Below are 18026 nucleotides of genomic sequence, written 5' to 3'. Positions count from 1 at the left end.
TATTATGTTTGTATGTACGTATGTGTGTATGCATGTATGTACGTATGTATGTATGTATGCATATATACATTCATGTATGCATACATATATGAATGTATGTATTCATGTGTGTATGCATGTATACATGCATATATGAATGCCTGCATGCATGTATACACTTATTCATTCATGCATGCATGAAAGTATGCATTTATGGTTAATATATGTAAGTACGTATGCATGTATATATGTATGTATATATGTATGTATGTATATATGTATGTATGTATGTATGTATGTATGTATGTATGTATGTATGTATGTACCTAGTTGCATTATACGGGAAGGGGGCTATGCTCGCAGTAACCCGTCTTTGTATCTTTCAGCATCTAGTTTGTTCTTAAATTCGTGGTTTTTGCACATACTATTTTTCGTCCAATTTGTTCCAGACATCTGTCACTCTGTGTGGAAGACTATTCTTTTTCAGATCTCTTCTATAACTATCCTTTTTGGGTTTCTTTTCGTGTCCCCTTGTTTTTCTTCTGTCCCACTTAAATAAATCTTCTCTATCAAAGACTTCCATACCTTTCGTGATTCTGTAAATGGCCAGTGGATCTCCTCTTTCTTTTCTTTGTTCCAGTGTTGGTAGTTCCAGTTTGGACAATCTTTGTTTGTATGTCAATTTTGAGTGTTGGTGTCATCGTTGTCGTTGCTCTTTAGATTCTTTAGATTCTTTTTTGTGTTAGGTGTCCATAATGTCGCAGCTTACTCCAATCTTGGTCTTATCAGCTTGACTAATATTTTCTTTACCATTTCCTCATCCATGTAGTCAAAGGCTACCTTTATTGTTCTTAGTAAATTGTAGGTTTCTCCGACCATTTTGTTTATGTGCTTGTCTGGTGACATGTTTTTGCTAATAATTACTCCTAGGTCCTTTTCCGAGCTAGTTTTTTTTTATTATTTCTTTTGTACCAACCTTATATTGGCCTGATATTCTATTCTTACTTTTTCCAAACTCCATTATACGGAATTTCTTGATGTTGAAGCTCACTTCCTACTTTTAGTTCCATTTCAAGACTGTCCAGATCTCTCTGAAGTGATTCACAGTCTTCCCCTGTACTTACTTTCTTTAGTAATTTTTGTCCTCTGCAAAGTTCATATAACATTCCACACCTTCATCTATATGTCAAACATCTTCGGAGCCAATACAGAACCTTGTGGGACTCCACTTATCATTTCTTCTCAGGTCGAGCCTATGTCTCTAACTACCACCCTCATTTTTCTCCCGTTCAAGAAATCTTCCATCAATTTAATTAATTTTCCTTGTACACCCCCTGTTGTTTCAAGTTTTCTTATTGCTTTTTTTGTGGTACCCTTATCAAATGCCTTTTGTAAATCTAGAAAAGCACAGTACGCCTATCCATCCCTTTCTTGTATTATGTCTATTAGCTTTGAATAAAAAAAATCAAGTTGGTGGCCCGAGATCTTCAAATTGTTTTGGATTCAGTGTCTTATTTTCTCCCAGATGTGTAATCCATCTACTTTTGAAAACATTTTTGCATATTTTAGCTATTGTGCTTGTAAGAAAGACCGGTCTATAGTTTGTTGGGTCTTCCTTTCTCCCCCTTTATATATTGGTACAATATTTGCATTTTTCCAGTCTTGTGGTACTTTTCCTCCCTTGAGTGGGCAATCTATTATTTTATATATCTTGTCCTCTAGCTCATCTATACATTCTTTTGGTGTCCAGTTTGGAATTCCGTCCGGACCGTGTAATTTTCTGACATCAAGATTTATTATTTGGTCCCTTATTTCTTTTTGTTACATTTATTTCTTTCATTTGGGGGATCTTTCTTCCCAATTATATGCATTTTCTATTGTGAATACGGACTTAAGATGTTCATAACCTCCGCCATTTCGATATCTTCTAAATATTTCTCATTTCCTTGACGAAATCTTACTATTTCTTTATTATTTTTCAATATACCATTCACATACCTATAGAATAATCTAGGTTGATCCTTACATTTATCTATTATGTCTTTTTCATAGTTTTGTTTTTATTCTCTGCGTATTTTCACATATTCATTTCTCATTTTGATATATATTTGCTACTCATCTTTTTTTTTCCCTTTTCCATCTTTTCCAATTTTTGTCTCCTCTATCTTTCGCCTCACTACATTTTTTGTTATACCAGCACTTAATGTACACCCTTTCCTGCTTCTGCTTTGGTACATATTTATCTATTCTTTCTTCCATCTTTTTTTTTCTTCATTAAAGAAAATTTCCCTGTTGTGGTTAGGTTCGGACAATCCAGGGAAACGAAACTCACAATAACACTAAGGCACACAAGATTTAATGTATACTAGGCTCGGAGGTCACGGACGAGGGCTCGTAGAGGGAAGGTCCTGAGTGAGGGCCTCTTCATGTGTCGTGGGTTGAGAGCGAAGGAGGGACTTGAAGCTTGGAGATGTGCCCGAAGCGACTTGCTGGAGAGAACTGGTCCCGAGGCGACTTGCTGGAGAGAACTGCGTCCGAGGCGACTTGCTGGAGAGGACTGCTGCTTAGAGATGTTGTACCCCGAAGAGAACTGGTTGTCTCGGCAAGTCGCCGTCCTTTTAAAGGAGGCTGGAGGCTCAGCGAAGGTCCCCGGAGGGCTTTCCCGAGTTTCTGATTGGCTGCTGGCTGGAGCTGGCCGAGACGTCTTGCTAACTACGGCGAGTATATAGGCCTAGCTCGAGTTGTGTGACGGCACTGAGAAAAGATTTTCCGCTCTGAATGGACACTCTCGCTTCGTCGTCTCGCCACGTGATTTTCAAGATTTCAGCCGCAAATACCCGAGTCACTCGCTCTGTTTGTCGTGCTGCCGCTCACAATCCGTTTGCCCTGCTACCCGAGCTAATTCCCTCTTCCTTCGCGGAATCTCGCTCTGGCAGGTTATGCCCCATATAACTCTCCCTGCACGGTTAGCGTAGCCCTTGTGGTTCTTTTAAAAATCGTTTTCATGGCGGGAGAGGGGGGACCCTTCGTCAAGCATTAGCCCGGTCTCGCGCACCCTCGCGCAACCGAGCCTCGTAATTTCGTTACTGCTTACAGATAGACAGGATAAGACACGGTACGAACGCGCTAGGTAACGCCCGCGATCACTTGCCCTTAAATTGCGAACTTATTTTTATTTTTATTTATTTATTTTTTCCTGTTCAAGTTGTTGAGGATACGTAGGATTCACATACGTTAGCATATCAGTGCCGCCATGGCGGCATCTGATACCGTTACTGGCGTGGTGAAGCGTAGGCGCTGCGCTCCAGGATCAGAGCCTCCATCTGATGATGAGGCTGCCGTGGTGATGGCCCCTCCTCACAATAGGGGTGGCAAGCTCCCCACTTTCAAGGTCGTACCCTCAGCAGGGTACGACACGGCTTTTGAAGTGGTACGAGCTCTTGAGAGGGGTCCCCTCCACGGCAAACTGATTTCCCTCCGGCCCCTCGGCGACGGTAACTTGTTGCTGTTACCGAGCAGTTACCAGCTTGTCGAGGAGCTTGAGGCGGTCACTTCGTTGAATGGACAGCCTCTGACCCTGGAGCGTCTTAATCCCGAAGACAGGCGACAAAGACTCGTGGTGCACGACTACCCGACCTCATACTTCACCGATGCCATTGAGGACCATCCTCAGGTGGTCGGGGCCATGAGAATGCGTCGCTGGGATAAGACGCCCACCCGCCAGGTTATCATCACCATTAAAGGAGAACCATTCTCACGTATTGACCTGGGGATGTATGGCAGCTATGATGTACGAACGTATATTCCTGATCCTCTCCGTTGTTTCAGATGTCAGCGCTATGGTCATCACCAGGCGAGGTGCTCAGCGAAGCAACCCAAGTGCGGTATTTGCAGCTCGCCTCACGCCACCGAGACTTGCCTCGACAAGTTCAAGGCTGGCGCTGAGACAGTTCCCAAATGCCCGAATTGTAGCAAGAAGCACCACGCTTGGAATACCGGGTGCGCAGTGCGTAAGGTTCAGGCCATTGCCTCTAAGGAGAGGACAGAGAAGCGACAGGACTTCATACCTGCCCCCCCAGGAACATTTGTATGGGGCAGCAGGAAACACTCTCCCACCACAGTAACACAACCACCTACACATAACGCTCCTGATTTAAACAATCAGGAGCAATTTCCGTCACTAAACCCAGACCCCACACAGACACAACCAGCTCCCAAGAAAGCTAGCGCAACCCAACCCACGTCAACCTCTAAAACCGCACCCACTTCCAAACCCGCTACCAAATCCGCTCCCACTTCCAAATCCGCACCCACTTCCAAAAACACACCCGCCTCCAAACCCAACTCTAAACCTAAAGCCAAACCCACGCCCCCTGTACCAACCCCACGAGCACAGGACAGACGGTCCCCTCCACCTCAATATCCGGCCGATATCATCCCCCTTAGGGAGGATGATATCGACCTGATTGTGACTGGTGTCGTTGCTGCAGTAGCTACCACCCTTGGAGAAACTGATCCAGACAGGACACTAGTCATCGTGGACAGGGCCGTCAAGAACGTGCTCAAACTCCTTAAAGCGAAGAGGAACCCTAGACGAAAGGAGAGGACTCCCTCCCCCTCCCCCGCCCCCTCCTCCTCTCCTGCCTCCTCCCCCGCCTCTTCCACTACCTCTTCCTCAACCTCCTCCTCTTCCTCCTCCTCCCCTTCCAATTCCCCCGAGCCAGCCAAACCCGCTTTCACCATTGGGAAATCGACACCCACAACATCCAAGACGAGGAGAGTGTCTTCTGCCAGGCCCCAACGCCAACTTGCATTGAGGCTTGAAGACTCCTCTTCTGATGAGGAGGAAAAGGCGTCCACTGTTCTAAAGTCGCAACCCATCTTGTCGTCTGACCGGGGACAACAAGATGAGACCTTCATGGAAACTGACAGGGAAGAACATCGCCCTGTTCAATAATCACTTGAGGTTGCTACAGTGGAACCTTAACGGGTTCCGCAGTAAAAGTTCGTATCTCCTTGCGCTTGCGCAAGAGCATGATTACGATATCATGCTTCTCCAAGAGACATTGGTGAGCGACGAGGTGCGATTTCCGGGATATCGCATCTTTTCCCTCCCTCGTTCACTCACTGCTAGGGGGTGCATGATCTTAGTCAAATCATCCATCCCCTGCAGTGAAATCACGGACCCTGTATCATGTGGGGATGGTGTAGAAGTTCTTGCGGTTCGACTTCATCGGGCCCACGAAACGTACACCATCTACAACATATACAGGGGCCCGAGAGCGGAACTGGACCTTGGAGAAGTATGTACTCTTGCTGCGGACAGGATCCTCATCATAGGAGGGGACTTCAACGCCCACCATGATATTTTGATGTCGACCCAAGGGCCCAATGTCGCTGGGCGCCACTTAAGTTCAGTATTAGATGAATGCCCTGACATTGCGTTGTTGAATGATGGGAATCCGACGCACGTGCAAGGTGGACGACTTGATCTGACCTTGGCGACGGCCACTCTCCTCCCTAGGGTAACCTGGGAGGTGCATCCTATTGTCACTAGCGATCACTTCGGTGTCTCTATGCACATACGGGATTCACCACCCATACCAGCTGTATTACCTGTTCCCAGGTGGAAGACAGCTTTGGCAAACTGGCCAGTGTTTGAGAAGTCTGTTGAAGAATGGGCAGCGTCCTACGTCCCACCACAAGACGTGGAGACGTTGGAAGCTGACTTTTCTGCAGCCATTCAGGTGGCTGCCAACAGAGCCATCCCAAAGACTCGCCAGTCCCCCAGAGAACATAAGAACAGCTGGTATTATACCCCCGAGGTGAGAGAGGCCAACCATCGGGTGAACATGCTTAGGCGTGTTTTCCGACGGCACCGAACTCAGACCAATTTGGCCAACTTACGCGCTGCAGTACATGACGCTCACGTCATAGCTGCAGATGCCAGAAGAGCTAAATTTCTTGAATGGTGTGAGGGCTTTACTGCTCACACCTCCCTAGCAGAGCTGTGGTCTAAGCTCCGTAGGGCTACTGGCAGGACTCAACCACGACGCACTCATCATGCCCCTGATGCTGAGGCGAAGCGGCTGGTGCAGGAGTTTGTCTCTCGCTCCAGCAGCACCTCACTCCCGCAGTGTGTTCAAGACACATTGCAGGACCTCCAAGGAGTGAGGCGCCATGGTGTTGAGGACATGGTGAGTCGAACGGATGATACTGACGCTAGCTTCACGCTTCAGGAGCTACGGGTCACGCACAAGACCAGCTCAGACACGGCACCTGGAGAGGACCTCGTCACCTACTCCATGCTGGCCCACCTTGGACCAGCGGGTGACGAGGCACTTCTAAGGGTGATAAACGCGTCTTGGAGGACTGGCAAGCTACCAACAGCCTGGAAGACGGCAATCATAGCGCCAATTCCAAAGCCAAAGGAACCAAGTGCTTACCGCCCCATCAGCCTGACAAGCTGCATGGGAAAGACAGCGGAGAGGATGGTGCTAAACAGGCTTCTGTGGAAACTGGGCCCATTGCATGAGCATATCCATGCTTACTGCAAGGGCACTGGCACAGGAAACAGTATAGCAACACTCCTCAATGCTGTCAGTGGAACACCGTCCATTGTGGTTTTTTTGGATTTGGAAAAGGCGTTTGAGCTGGCCAGTCCACTTGTGATATTAGACACCCTTGCTCGCAAGGGCGTAAAAGGCAAGCTGCTTTCTTGGATTGCTGACTATCTCAGTCACCGGTCTGCGAAAGTACGCTTTCAAGGTCACATATCAGAGGCCAGAATGTTGGAGAATGGCACTCCACAGGGGGGGGTTCTCAGCCCCACTCTGTTCAATGTGCTCGTCTCCAACATTCTGGAACTACCTCTACCACAGGGGTGCAAGGTCATCTGCTATGCAGATGACATTGCGCTCTTAATTACTGGGAAACGACAGTGCTTCAACAGGGCCCAAAGCTGTTTAAGCACTGTGGCAACGGAATGTAGCAGGTTGGGGTTAAAGAACTCCCCTACAAAGTCGAAAGCTATGGCACTGAGACTTAGGATAGAGGGGAAGCACCTCACCATCCAGGACCTTAGGCTGGACTGGGTTCACCAGTATCAGTACCTGGGGGTCTGGATTGATGAGAGGCTCACCTTTCAGAGGGAACTTACCTATCTCAAGGAGAGACTGAAGGCAAGAACCACAGTTATGAGAGCAATGACGGGGAAGGCACTCGGTGCCACGCATCGGGTCCTTCGCACATTCTATGTGCACGCAGTCCGCAGTCTGGTGGACTACGCTGCCCCAGCTCTCATAAATGTGGCGACTGCCAAGCTTGAAGACCTGGAGCCTTGCCAAAATGCCGCAGCAAGGATTATCCTAGGAGCTCAACCTTGGACTAAGATCGTTAACCTCCGAATGGAGGCTTCGTTGCCTTCATTAACATCACGGGTCAGAAGGCTGGAGGTTGACTTTCTTGCCAAGTTGGTCCAGAGCCCCAGGATAACTGAGTTGAGTCAGAGCCTTGTGACAGCTCTGGGACGGTTGGGTACTTTTATCCATTCCGATACCTGGCTGGCACAGGCGGCGGGGATCCTGGATTCCTTAAAGCTCACCAGCACTCTCCTTGAGAAAAGTAGGGACTCTCCACATCCAGAGTTCGAGCCCCCACCACCATGGCTGTCGATACCTGCAACTTTCGTTGTCACAAAGCTTCCCAGTAAGAAGAAGTTATGTGACCAGGGGAGAGTACGAGCGCAGGCCCTACAAGGCGTCCGCGCACTGTCGAGACCTGGAACGGCGGTCTATTACACGGATGGCTCCGTAGACCCCAACAGGCCTCGCAGTGCGGGATCTGCTTTTGTGACGGATGGTTTGACCTACGGCAGGAGAGTATCTGATCATGCGTCCACTCTCCAAGCTGAGGCCATAGCGGTCCAAGGAGCGTTAGAGCATGCTCTAATATCTCGAGCTGGTCCTGTGGTGATCCACACGGATTCACAGTCCTTGCTAGGCAGTTTAGAATCGATACAGCCCAGCCACAATGTACGCCTACTGACCTCCATCCTAGCACTCCTGCTGAAGCTGCATCAGCAAGGCAGGAGTGTTACGCTCAACTGGGTGCCAAGCCACGTAGGCGTCCCAGGAAATGAGCTAGCCGACGCCGCGGCTGAAGCGGCGCGCAAAAGACCCGAAATCGATGTTGTCGTCCCTCTCAGCAGAAATCAGTTGCGCCTACGCACCAGGGCTCTGAATCAGGTACAACGGTTCCTTCAGCACAGACTGGAGGCAGAGGTGTCAGAGAGGGCGAGGTGGTACAGGGCAGTCACAGACTATGAGCCCCTTGTACTTCCTCGCTCCACACCAAGAAAAGTGGAAACTCTGCTCTTCCGTCTGCGGCTGGAGGACCGTTGTTTCTGGGAAATTAAGACCAACTCCACTCCTGAGGAAAGAAGATGCAGCCACTGCCGCCACCCCGAAGCCACCCTGAACCACTACCTCAAGCATTGCCCCGCAACTGCTTTTCTGAGGAGAGGGCCTCCGACAACATCTGAGGGTCTTGTGCGTCGCCTATGCCGCCACCTTAGCGATTACGAACTGCGTCGGCTGGTGGAGTGTCAGCCCCCCCTTTAATTATTATATATACATGCCTCTGTTCGGAAGGGTGAATTCATAGCGATGTACATACGTATATTGCATACGTATGCACATCTAATGTATGTATGAGTGTGTGTGACCAAGGACACACACACTCATACATTGAATCACCCCCCCCTTTTTATTTAAATATATATATGCTCATTGTCCGGAAGGGTGTATTCATGGTGATGTGCATACACATATTGCATGCGTATGCACATCCAGTGTATGTATGAGTGTGTGTGGCCAAGGTCACACACACTCATACATTGGATCACCTTCCTCCCCTTTTCTTACATTATATGAAGATGTCACCACCTACCATCAATTTAGTTACATTAAGAAGGGTGCATTCACGGAGATGTGCATGCGCATTCTTATGCGTGTGCACATCTTGTGAATGTATGAGTGTGTGTGGCGGGCCCACACACACTCGTATGTACAATCACCCACCAAACGGGCTCACACTCAAAGCCCGTGGGAGCACTCCCAAATTAAACACACACATTGTGTGACGGCCTGTCTGGTTTTGACCACCGGCGCGTCACTACATCCCAATTCACTTTTTAAAGACTTTTCTGGGTTTCTCAAAATCCGTTTTACTGTACATTAGTCTGCCTTTTCTGTGTTTCTCATTTCTTCCCAAATCAATTTCCTATTCTAGTTCGAACTCTGGGGTATTGGCTGCTTGTTATTGTGGCAAAGTAGCATGCAGTCGATACTTTAGGATATATATGGGGCGCCCCTACGGACCAGAACCACACATCATTTTGTCTATGATAGAGGGCAACTCTGTTCATAGAGAAATTATGACACTTTTATACTACGACTGTCCCTCCGTTATGCTGTCCCCCAACCCCTTGTTGCTGTCCTGTACCATTTCTCTGAGTATTCTTTTTCTGTGGTGGGGGAATTCCCTGTGGTGGGGGAAAAGAATACTGCCACCAAGTAATTCCACTTGGATAGTAAGAGGCGAGAAGAAAGGGACGGGGATTGGGACTAAGCATCCTTCTCCTTGTAGCCCCACAGGGGGCATTCCTAAAAGTAAAAGCAAAGGCATAAGAGGGTCTGGAAGTTCTCGGACCAGCACCCTAAGGTTTGGGTCTTTTAATGTGCGTGGATGTGATACAGATGAGAGGAAAAGGGAAGAGATAGGTAGTATGTTTGTGAGAAGAAAGATGGATGTGTTGGCTTTGAGTGAAACTAAGCTGAAAGGGAAGGGCGATTGTAAGTTTGGGAGTGTAAGTGGGAGGTTATCAGGAGTGAAGAGAGGGCGAGGGATAGAAGGGGTGGCTATACTAGTAAGTGAAGAGATAGGTAAACGTGTAGTGGAGTGGAAGGAGGTTTCCTCAAGGATAATGTGGATGAAGGTGAAACTGGGAAAGGAGATATGGGTTTTTGTAAGTGCATATGGGCCTGGCAGTGAGAAGAGTGTAGATGAAAGAGAGGCCTTTTGGATAGATTTAAATGAGTGCATAGAGGATTTAGGGAGAAGTGTAAATGTAATAGTGCTGGGAGACCTTAATGCTAGGGTAGGAAAGGATCAAATTGATGGAGTGGTTGGGAAATGTGGAGTTCCAGGAAAGAATCGTAGTGGAGAGTTGATGGTGGAAATGTGTCTAGAAAGAGAGTTGATAATAGCAAATACAGTGTTTTGGAAGAAAGTCAAGCATAAGTACACATGGGAGAGGGTGGTGGATGGAAGGGTGGTAGATAGAGCTTTAATGGATTATGTAGTGGTAAATAGGATTATGATAGGAAGAGTTAAGGATGTACATGTGCTAAGGAGAGAGGGTGGGGGAATATCAGATCATTTTCTGGTGGAAGGTAAGTTGAGAGTGGAGGACAGATGGAGAAAGAGGAAAGGGACAAAAGGTAGGGAGGTGCTTAGAGTGAACTCGTTAAATGAAGAGGAAAAGGAAAAGGAGTACAAAAAGAAGCTGAAGGAGGAGTGGGAGGGAGTGAAGGATAGAGTAGAGGTACGTGTGGAGGAGGAATGGGGGTGGTTCAAGGAGGGAGTCACAAAGTGTGCAAAGATGGTGTGTGGAACAAGAAGGACAGGAGGAAATAGAAGAAAGGGTAGTGATTGGTGGGATGAGGAAATGAAGAAGGTTGTAGAAGAGAAGAAGCGAGATTACACAGATTGGTTACAAAATAGGACGAGGGAGTCATATGAGACGTACAAAGAAAAGAAAAGAGAAGTAAAGAAAAAGGTAAAGGAGGCAAAGAGGAGAGCAGATGTAAAATGGGGTAAGAGTATGACAGAAAATTTGAAAGTAATAAAAAGATGTCTTGGAAAGAAATTAAGAGAGGAAGAGGAGGCGAATCAAGTAGAGAAGAAAAGGTAAAAGGTGTAGATGGAGAGATGATAATGGAGGAGAAGGCAGTAAGGGGATGATGGGCAGAATATTTTAGGGAGTCGCTAAATGTGAAGGAGGATAGGGGGGGGAAGATAGCTGCAGTGGGAAATGCTAAGAAAATGAGAATGATGAGTGAGGAAAATGGAGGAGAAATAATGAAGGATGAAGTGAAGGCAGCAGTTAAGATGATGAAAGTAGGTAAGGCACCTGGTCTGGATGGATGCCATGCAGAATGTCTTAAAAAAGGAGGTACAGTGATGGTGGACTGGTTGGTGAGGTTATTTAATGTTTGCTGGAGAGAGGGTAGAGTGCCGGAGGACTGGAGGAGTGCTTGTATAGTTCCACTTTACAAGGGAAAAGGGGACAAGTGTGAATGTAGTAGTTTCAGAGGGATTAGCTTGTTAAGTGTAGTTGGGAAGGCTTATGGGAGGATCTTGATTGAGAGGATTAGGAGAGGAACAGAGGGAGTAATTGGTGAGGAACAGTGTGGATTTAGGACAGGTAGAGGTTGTGTAGATCAGATCTTTGTGGTAAGACAGATATGTGAGAAAGCTATAGGAAAGGGGAAGGATGTTTTTTTGGCTTTTATGGATCTGGAAAAGGCTTACGACAGGGTAGACAGGAAGGCACTGTGGGAGGTTATGCGGATATACGGAATAGGAGGAAAGCTTCTAGGAGCTGTCAAGAGTTTTTGTGAGAGTAGCAGAGCTTGTGTCAGGATTAGAAATAGAGAGAGTGAGTGGTTTGAGGTAAAGGTGGGACTTCGTCAAGGATGCGTTATGTCACCCTTGCTGTTCAACTTATACATGGATGGGGTAGTGTGAGAGGTAAATGCAAGGGTAGTGGATCAGGGATTGGAGATGGTTAAAGAAAATGGAGAAAAGTGGGAGGTGAGCCAGCTATTGTTTGCGGACGACACTGCACTTGTGGCAGGATCGGAGGAGGGATTGAGGAAGTTGGTGACAGAGTTTGGGAGAGTGTGAGATAGAAGAAAGCTGAAGATAAATGTGGGTAAATGTAAGGTGATGAGATGTACAAGGGGTGCAAGTGGCAGTAATCTGGAGGTGAGCATTAAGGGAGAGCAAGTGGAGGAAGTGGATAGTTTTAGATACTTGGGTGCAAATGTGGCAGGAAAAGGTGTAGTGAAGGTGGAGGTAGAATGTAGATTGAGAGAAGCGAGTTAATGCCTTGGTGGATTAAAAAGTGTAATGAGGAATAGAAATTTGGGAATGGATGCTAAGAGGAGACTGTATGAAGGAGTAATTGTACCAACAGCACTGTATGGAGCAGAAACATGGAACATAAGAGAGGAAAAGAGAAGGAGCTTGAATGTGTTTGAGATGAGGTGTCTGAGAAGTATGATGGGGGTTACTAGGCTAGATAGAGTGAGAAATGAGGAGGTGAGGAGGAGAACAGGGGTGGAAAGGGAGTTGGGAGATAGGGTTGATGAAAGAGTATTAGGATGGTTTGGACACATGGAAAGAATGAGTGAAGAAAGACTAGTAAAGGAGGTATGGAAGGCAGATGTGGAGGGAGTGAACATGAGGGGACGTCCTAGGATGAGGTGGATGGATGGGATGAAGGGGGCTTTGGGGAAGAGGGGAATGTCTGTTGAGGAAGGACGGGAGAGGACAGAAGACAGGGGTGAATGGAGAATGGTTGTATATGGAAGATGTTGTGATGCATGAGGTGGAATGGACGGGTGGATGGGGGGTGAGGTAGTATGTGTGAGCAAAATTTTGACGCAGCCCGAAGGGAATTCTCCCCGTCCTCTCCTTTTTTGTAAGGGGGGGCAGAGAGGGGGGGGGGATCGCCGATTTAATGAAGCGGCCTTGCTGTGGATGTGCTGTGTCTTGCGACACTGCTTCTGACCCAGGGCAGTGGACAGGGTGCAGGGATGACCCGTCATCTAGGAGGTGCTAAGATGGGAGGGAGGGTGGAGAGGTGTGGAGTGTATTCAGGGATGGAATGGGTGTGAATGATTTTATGCCTTTTCTTTTTTTGGCTACCTCCCTAGTAAGGGGGAAAATGCCTTGGTATATGTATGTATGTAGTTCGAACTCAATTAATATGTGGTCACTTTTCCCAAATGGTGTCTTGTATTCTATTTTATCCACAATTTCAGGCTCTGATATAAATATCATGTCTAGTCTCGACGGTTCTTCATTGTTTCTATATCTGGTATTCTTATTTACCCACTGAGTCATTCAGGCGCGGATCCAGGAATGTTATTTGGGGTGCGGGGGGGGGGGGCGAACCGATAACCGATACTTGAAACACGCCGATATTTTAACCCCAAGAATAACGCTGTTGGCTTGGAGATTGGTCCGGACACCTAAGTCTGTTTTGCTCGTAATTGTATGTAAAGTCTCTATATAATTCACAAATATAATTCAAATCATAAATTCACACTTAAAAAGTGTTTATCCAAGGAGAATCAAACTCGAGATGGGTGAAAAAAATTATATTATTATCAATGAAAATAACATGACATTAGATCGCGCTCTGCAAAACATAAATGTGTGTTCACTACTCAATTACCGTCAAATAATACAACATACCATTGATAATAATTGTGTTTTGGTACCATAATATACCACATTCATAGTATATATAAATGATATAGATTTTTTTTTTTTTTTTTTTTTTTTTTTTTTTTTTTTTTTTGCATCCGACCTAGGTAATACACCATTGACACCAATATACAACAACACATCAAGTGAAAAGTAAACGGCGGTTCTTTTCCGAGAATTTGTTCAGGATTTGCTCCACGGAAATGGGAATGGTATTATGCACTGAGAGCAATGCAAGACCATTCATGCGTTTCTGCCCAACTGTAATTCTAAGATAGGTTTTCAGTCTTTTAAGTGCTGAAAAGACCTCTCAGTTTCAGCATTTGACACCGGTTGCGTTAACACAACTTTCAAAAGGCATGATATGTTGGGAAACATGTTCATACTCGCGTGCACTTGCTCGTCCATCAGAGAACTGAACGTTGGGGAACATTAGTGGTGGGCAGCTACCGGTAAAGTTACCGGTTATACCGGTAACCACCTTAACGGTAGCTTACCGTTAAGGCTCCGTTAACCAGTAAGCTATACCATAACACTCGGAGAGCGGTAAGCGCGTCTCGGCTTGGTGGTACTGAGTGACGGCACTGACGGTAGTGGTGGGTAGCTACCGGTAGTAACGGGTTTTATCGGTAACAACCTTGACGGTAGCTTACCGGCAAAAATTCTGCTACCGTTAAGGCTCCGTTAACCGATAAGCTATTCCATAACACTCAGAGAGCGGTAAGCACGTCTCGGCTTGGTGGTACTGAGTGACGGTACTGACGGGCCCACTGTACCGCTAATTTTACCGGTTAAACTTTTACCATTAAGCAAGTATGTACCGCTAAGGTCTCGGTAATTTTTTTTACCATTAAAACCGTTATTTTCGGCATTTTTATTAATTTCTCAACAGAATTAATGGTATTTCTGTGATCAACATACGAAATTATATTAATTGTGAAAGTTTCATCGAAAAATTCCGCGTGTCGCCAAACGAAGACTCATATATGTATGTATATATATATATATATATATAATATATATATATATGTATATACATATATATGTATATATATATGTATATATGTATATATGTATATATATGTACTGTATATATATATATATATATATATATATATATATATATATATATATATGCTTAAGTGATGAAAATGCCAATATGCTTCTGTTTCTATGAAAAGATAATTGAGGAAATAAAAAACATGCTGACAATGAAATCTGATATATCCTTGAGTATTCACCTTGGTCTTTGGATCACGTGCTGGGCTAATTTATATGAAATAAGTATTAAAACAAGGGAGCATTAAAAACAGTATTTAGGAAAACATCTACCACAAATTAGCCAGTTTAGGTTAGTTTTTAAGAAAACATTTATTACAAATTAGTCAAAGCTCATTATATGTGTATGTGTGTGTATTAACAAAACTCCCACTCCTACATGCACCCTCCAAACATGAACCCATGCATGCAAAGGCGGACAAAAGTTTATACACCACACCCACCCTCAGACACCTTCCATTCACTCACTTGCGCGGTAGATAGCATACTATAGTAGCACCAATTAAAGTATGACTTTTTCCCTTTACAATGACATAACAATCAAAATAATATGTTAAATAGAACCAGACATATAGCTTATTAAAGGACAAAAACATTGATTTTTCAATAGAGACAGTTAAACTGGGAGGCTGGATACTGTGGATAGGCGGCATGCTTCTACCTCTAACTTTGATAACGCACTGATATCTATAAAATTCAATATCATGTGTTTACTGTTTAGAATCATAGCTTCCGATTGGTGGGAAGAGTTGCCAGATATCTCCATAAACACAATATCGTAAACAAAATAGAACTGGCTATCGAAATTTTTACTTTATTTCAATACACAGAATATGCAATGGGGTTGTGACTACGCACCATAGTAGGATAAAATTTGTTTAAAGATTTAAGTCATAAAGGCGACTACTACCTCACGAGTCTTTTACCGGTAAACTACCGGTAATTCCGGTAACGGCATTGTTGTTTACCGGTAATTCCGGTACTGAGATTAGCGGTATTTGCCCAGCACTAGGGAACATATTGTCCAATGTTCTATTTCTGCTTTTGCAAGAGGCAGTGAGTGATTCAATATCTGTTTAATACAACTCTGCAGCTTGTAGAACAGCTGCTGCGTTTGTGTCTGGACCTTTGAGGAGTTCCTTCACCTGAAGTGCTACAGCCACGTTGTTTTCGCCAAAACGATATCTTAATTCAGACAGCACGTGATCTACGAACGGAATGTGCACCAACCTGCGATAATATTCTTCCGGGCTCTACTGAGGAGCGTTGGGTGTGTGTGGGGGGGGGGTGCTCCCCCTTGTATCCGCGCCTGGAGTCATTGTATATTCAATTGTCATATCCAATAACATATTTCCCCCAAAGGTCCTCTCCACCTTTCACTATCACCCATGATTATTATGTTTCCTCAATCTTTTAGTAATTCATTTAATGCATACTTTGTGTCTTCCAGCATTTTGGAGTGGTCACTCTCTGTCCAAGAATATGTTTTTGGGGGCACATATGTTACTGCAAATTTTCCATTTTCATGTCGCTGTTTTCAACTTTTATCATAATCAATGCCACATTATTATCTCCTTCTGTTATCTTTGTCACCTTTGAACCTTTTGTGTCAAAAACATGACTCCTCCACCCTCTTTCTCCTCTCTACCTTTATCCAATAATTATATAGACTTTGTCCCACAGTATTAGGTGGTAGTGGGCCTTTTAATTTGGTCTCTACAATTCCCATTATATCCTGTTTCTCGTCTTCCAGATAGTCGTTTAACTCATTTATTCCTGAAATCATGCCATCTATTTTAGTGTACGTTATTTTTAAATTTTCCTTTCACCTTTTTCCCCTTATATATATATATATATATATATATATATATATATATATATATATATTATATATATATATATATATATATATATATATATATATGTATATATATACCATTTTCTCAGCCTCAGGTCCAGTACTCTCTAAAAAAAATCGTTCTTTTGAGACTGTTCTTTTCTCGTTTTTTATTTTGGGGGGCGGGCTCAATTTTTAGTGTCTTTTCCTTCTCTTTTCATCAACACTCATTTCTTTTTCTATCCATACATTTTTGTAATTTTCGCTTTTTGCCAACTTTGCTCATTTAGTTAAGACTTCTTCCGCTCATTTGAGATATCAGTTAAATTTTTAGTGGCCTATTTTTTCTTTCAAGTATAATCCCATTCTATATACTTCTATTTCTTTCTCTACTTCTTGCCCCCTCCTCTTGTATCTCTTTTTATGTATATTTTTTGTAGTTTCTTTCTCCTCTTTTTCTCTTAAGTACCTAGCTAAATTATGTTTTTCTTTAATACCATAAACTACTATGCACCTTTTTTTTTATCCACTGTGTCTCTGGGAGGGGTGTGGAGGGGTGTGGAGGGGTGTGGAGTGTATTTGGGGATGAAATGGGTGGGAGTGTTTTTATGCCTTTCCCTTTTTGGCTACCTCCCTTGGAAGGGGGAAAAAGCCTTGGTATATGTATGTATGTATGTACTGTGTGTCTGACCCAATTCTCTTTCTCCTTAATTACTTTAATAACTGTTTCTTTAGCATTGTCTTCCACTTGTTGCTGTACTATTTCTTTATTATTTTTTCTTGTTTCACTTTCCATTGATTTTTGATTTCTTAGAAATCTGTCTCTTTAATGTGTGTATGTATGTATGTATGTATGTATGTATGTATACATGTAATCTATATAAATAGGTAGGGAGGTGGGTAAGCAGGGAGGTGAGTAGGCAATTAAGGTGTGTATATGCGAATGTATGGGTATGAGTATATTATATACACAACTTGGGTTATGGCATTCAATTGTCACTCACACATATATCCTGTATACGTGTGTCTTCATTGTGTACCATGCCACTTGCGAAAAATTGCGTGGGATCATTTGGACGCGTACTATAACCCAGCTAGCCAAGGTACGCATCCTGTCTCTTTGCGGTTGAACTGAAGTAAAGTGCTTAGGACAGTGAGCTCCATTGAGCGAGCGTTCTTTTCTCCGCTTGTGTACGTACACTTGTCCTCTTCCGTGCAAGACGCCTTCCTTTATTTTGGCTATAGCCATACCATTTTGTATAGCCATGCTTGATCACTTCTGTAGTAAGGGGTTAGATTTGTTGCGATTTATTACCTTCTTCCCACAGTGTGGCTATTTAACACCCCTTGTTCTGAATGTCCCACGTATTGGATATTGACTGCTTGATTTTGCTTGATATTGACTGCTTGATTTTGGCTACAGCCATACCATTTTGTTTAGCCATGCTTGATCACTTCTGTAGTAAGGGGTTAGATTTGTTGCGATTTATTACCTTCTTCCCAGTGTGGCTATTTAACACCCCTTGTTCTGAATGTCCCACGTATTGGATATTGACTGCTTGATTTAAGCAATCGATATTTTAGGGACATT

The 18026-nt window shown here is 44.4% G+C and overlaps 1 protein-coding gene across 1 annotated transcript; it reads left to right on the top strand.

Annotated features, from left to right (window-relative positions):
- Positions 1–7010: 7010 nt before the first annotated feature.
- LOC143018344 (uncharacterized) lies at positions 7011–8600 on the top strand. The gene is made up of 2 exons (XM_076173704.1): positions 7011–7508; positions 7725–8600. The coding sequence occupies exons 1-2, from the start codon at positions 7011–7013 to the stop codon at positions 8598–8600; spliced, it is 1374 nt and encodes a 457-aa protein (XP_076029819.1).
- Positions 8601–18026: the final 9426 nt, after the last annotated feature.

This window comes from Oratosquilla oratoria, chromosome 34 (assembly GCF_046742065.1).
Source record: "Oratosquilla oratoria isolate Oo_2021 chromosome 34, ASM4674206v1, whole genome shotgun sequence".
In the NCBI taxonomy this organism is placed as follows: domain Eukaryota; kingdom Metazoa; phylum Arthropoda; class Malacostraca; order Stomatopoda; family Squillidae; genus Oratosquilla; species Oratosquilla oratoria.
This window is presented reverse-complemented; position numbering and strand designations above follow the sequence as displayed.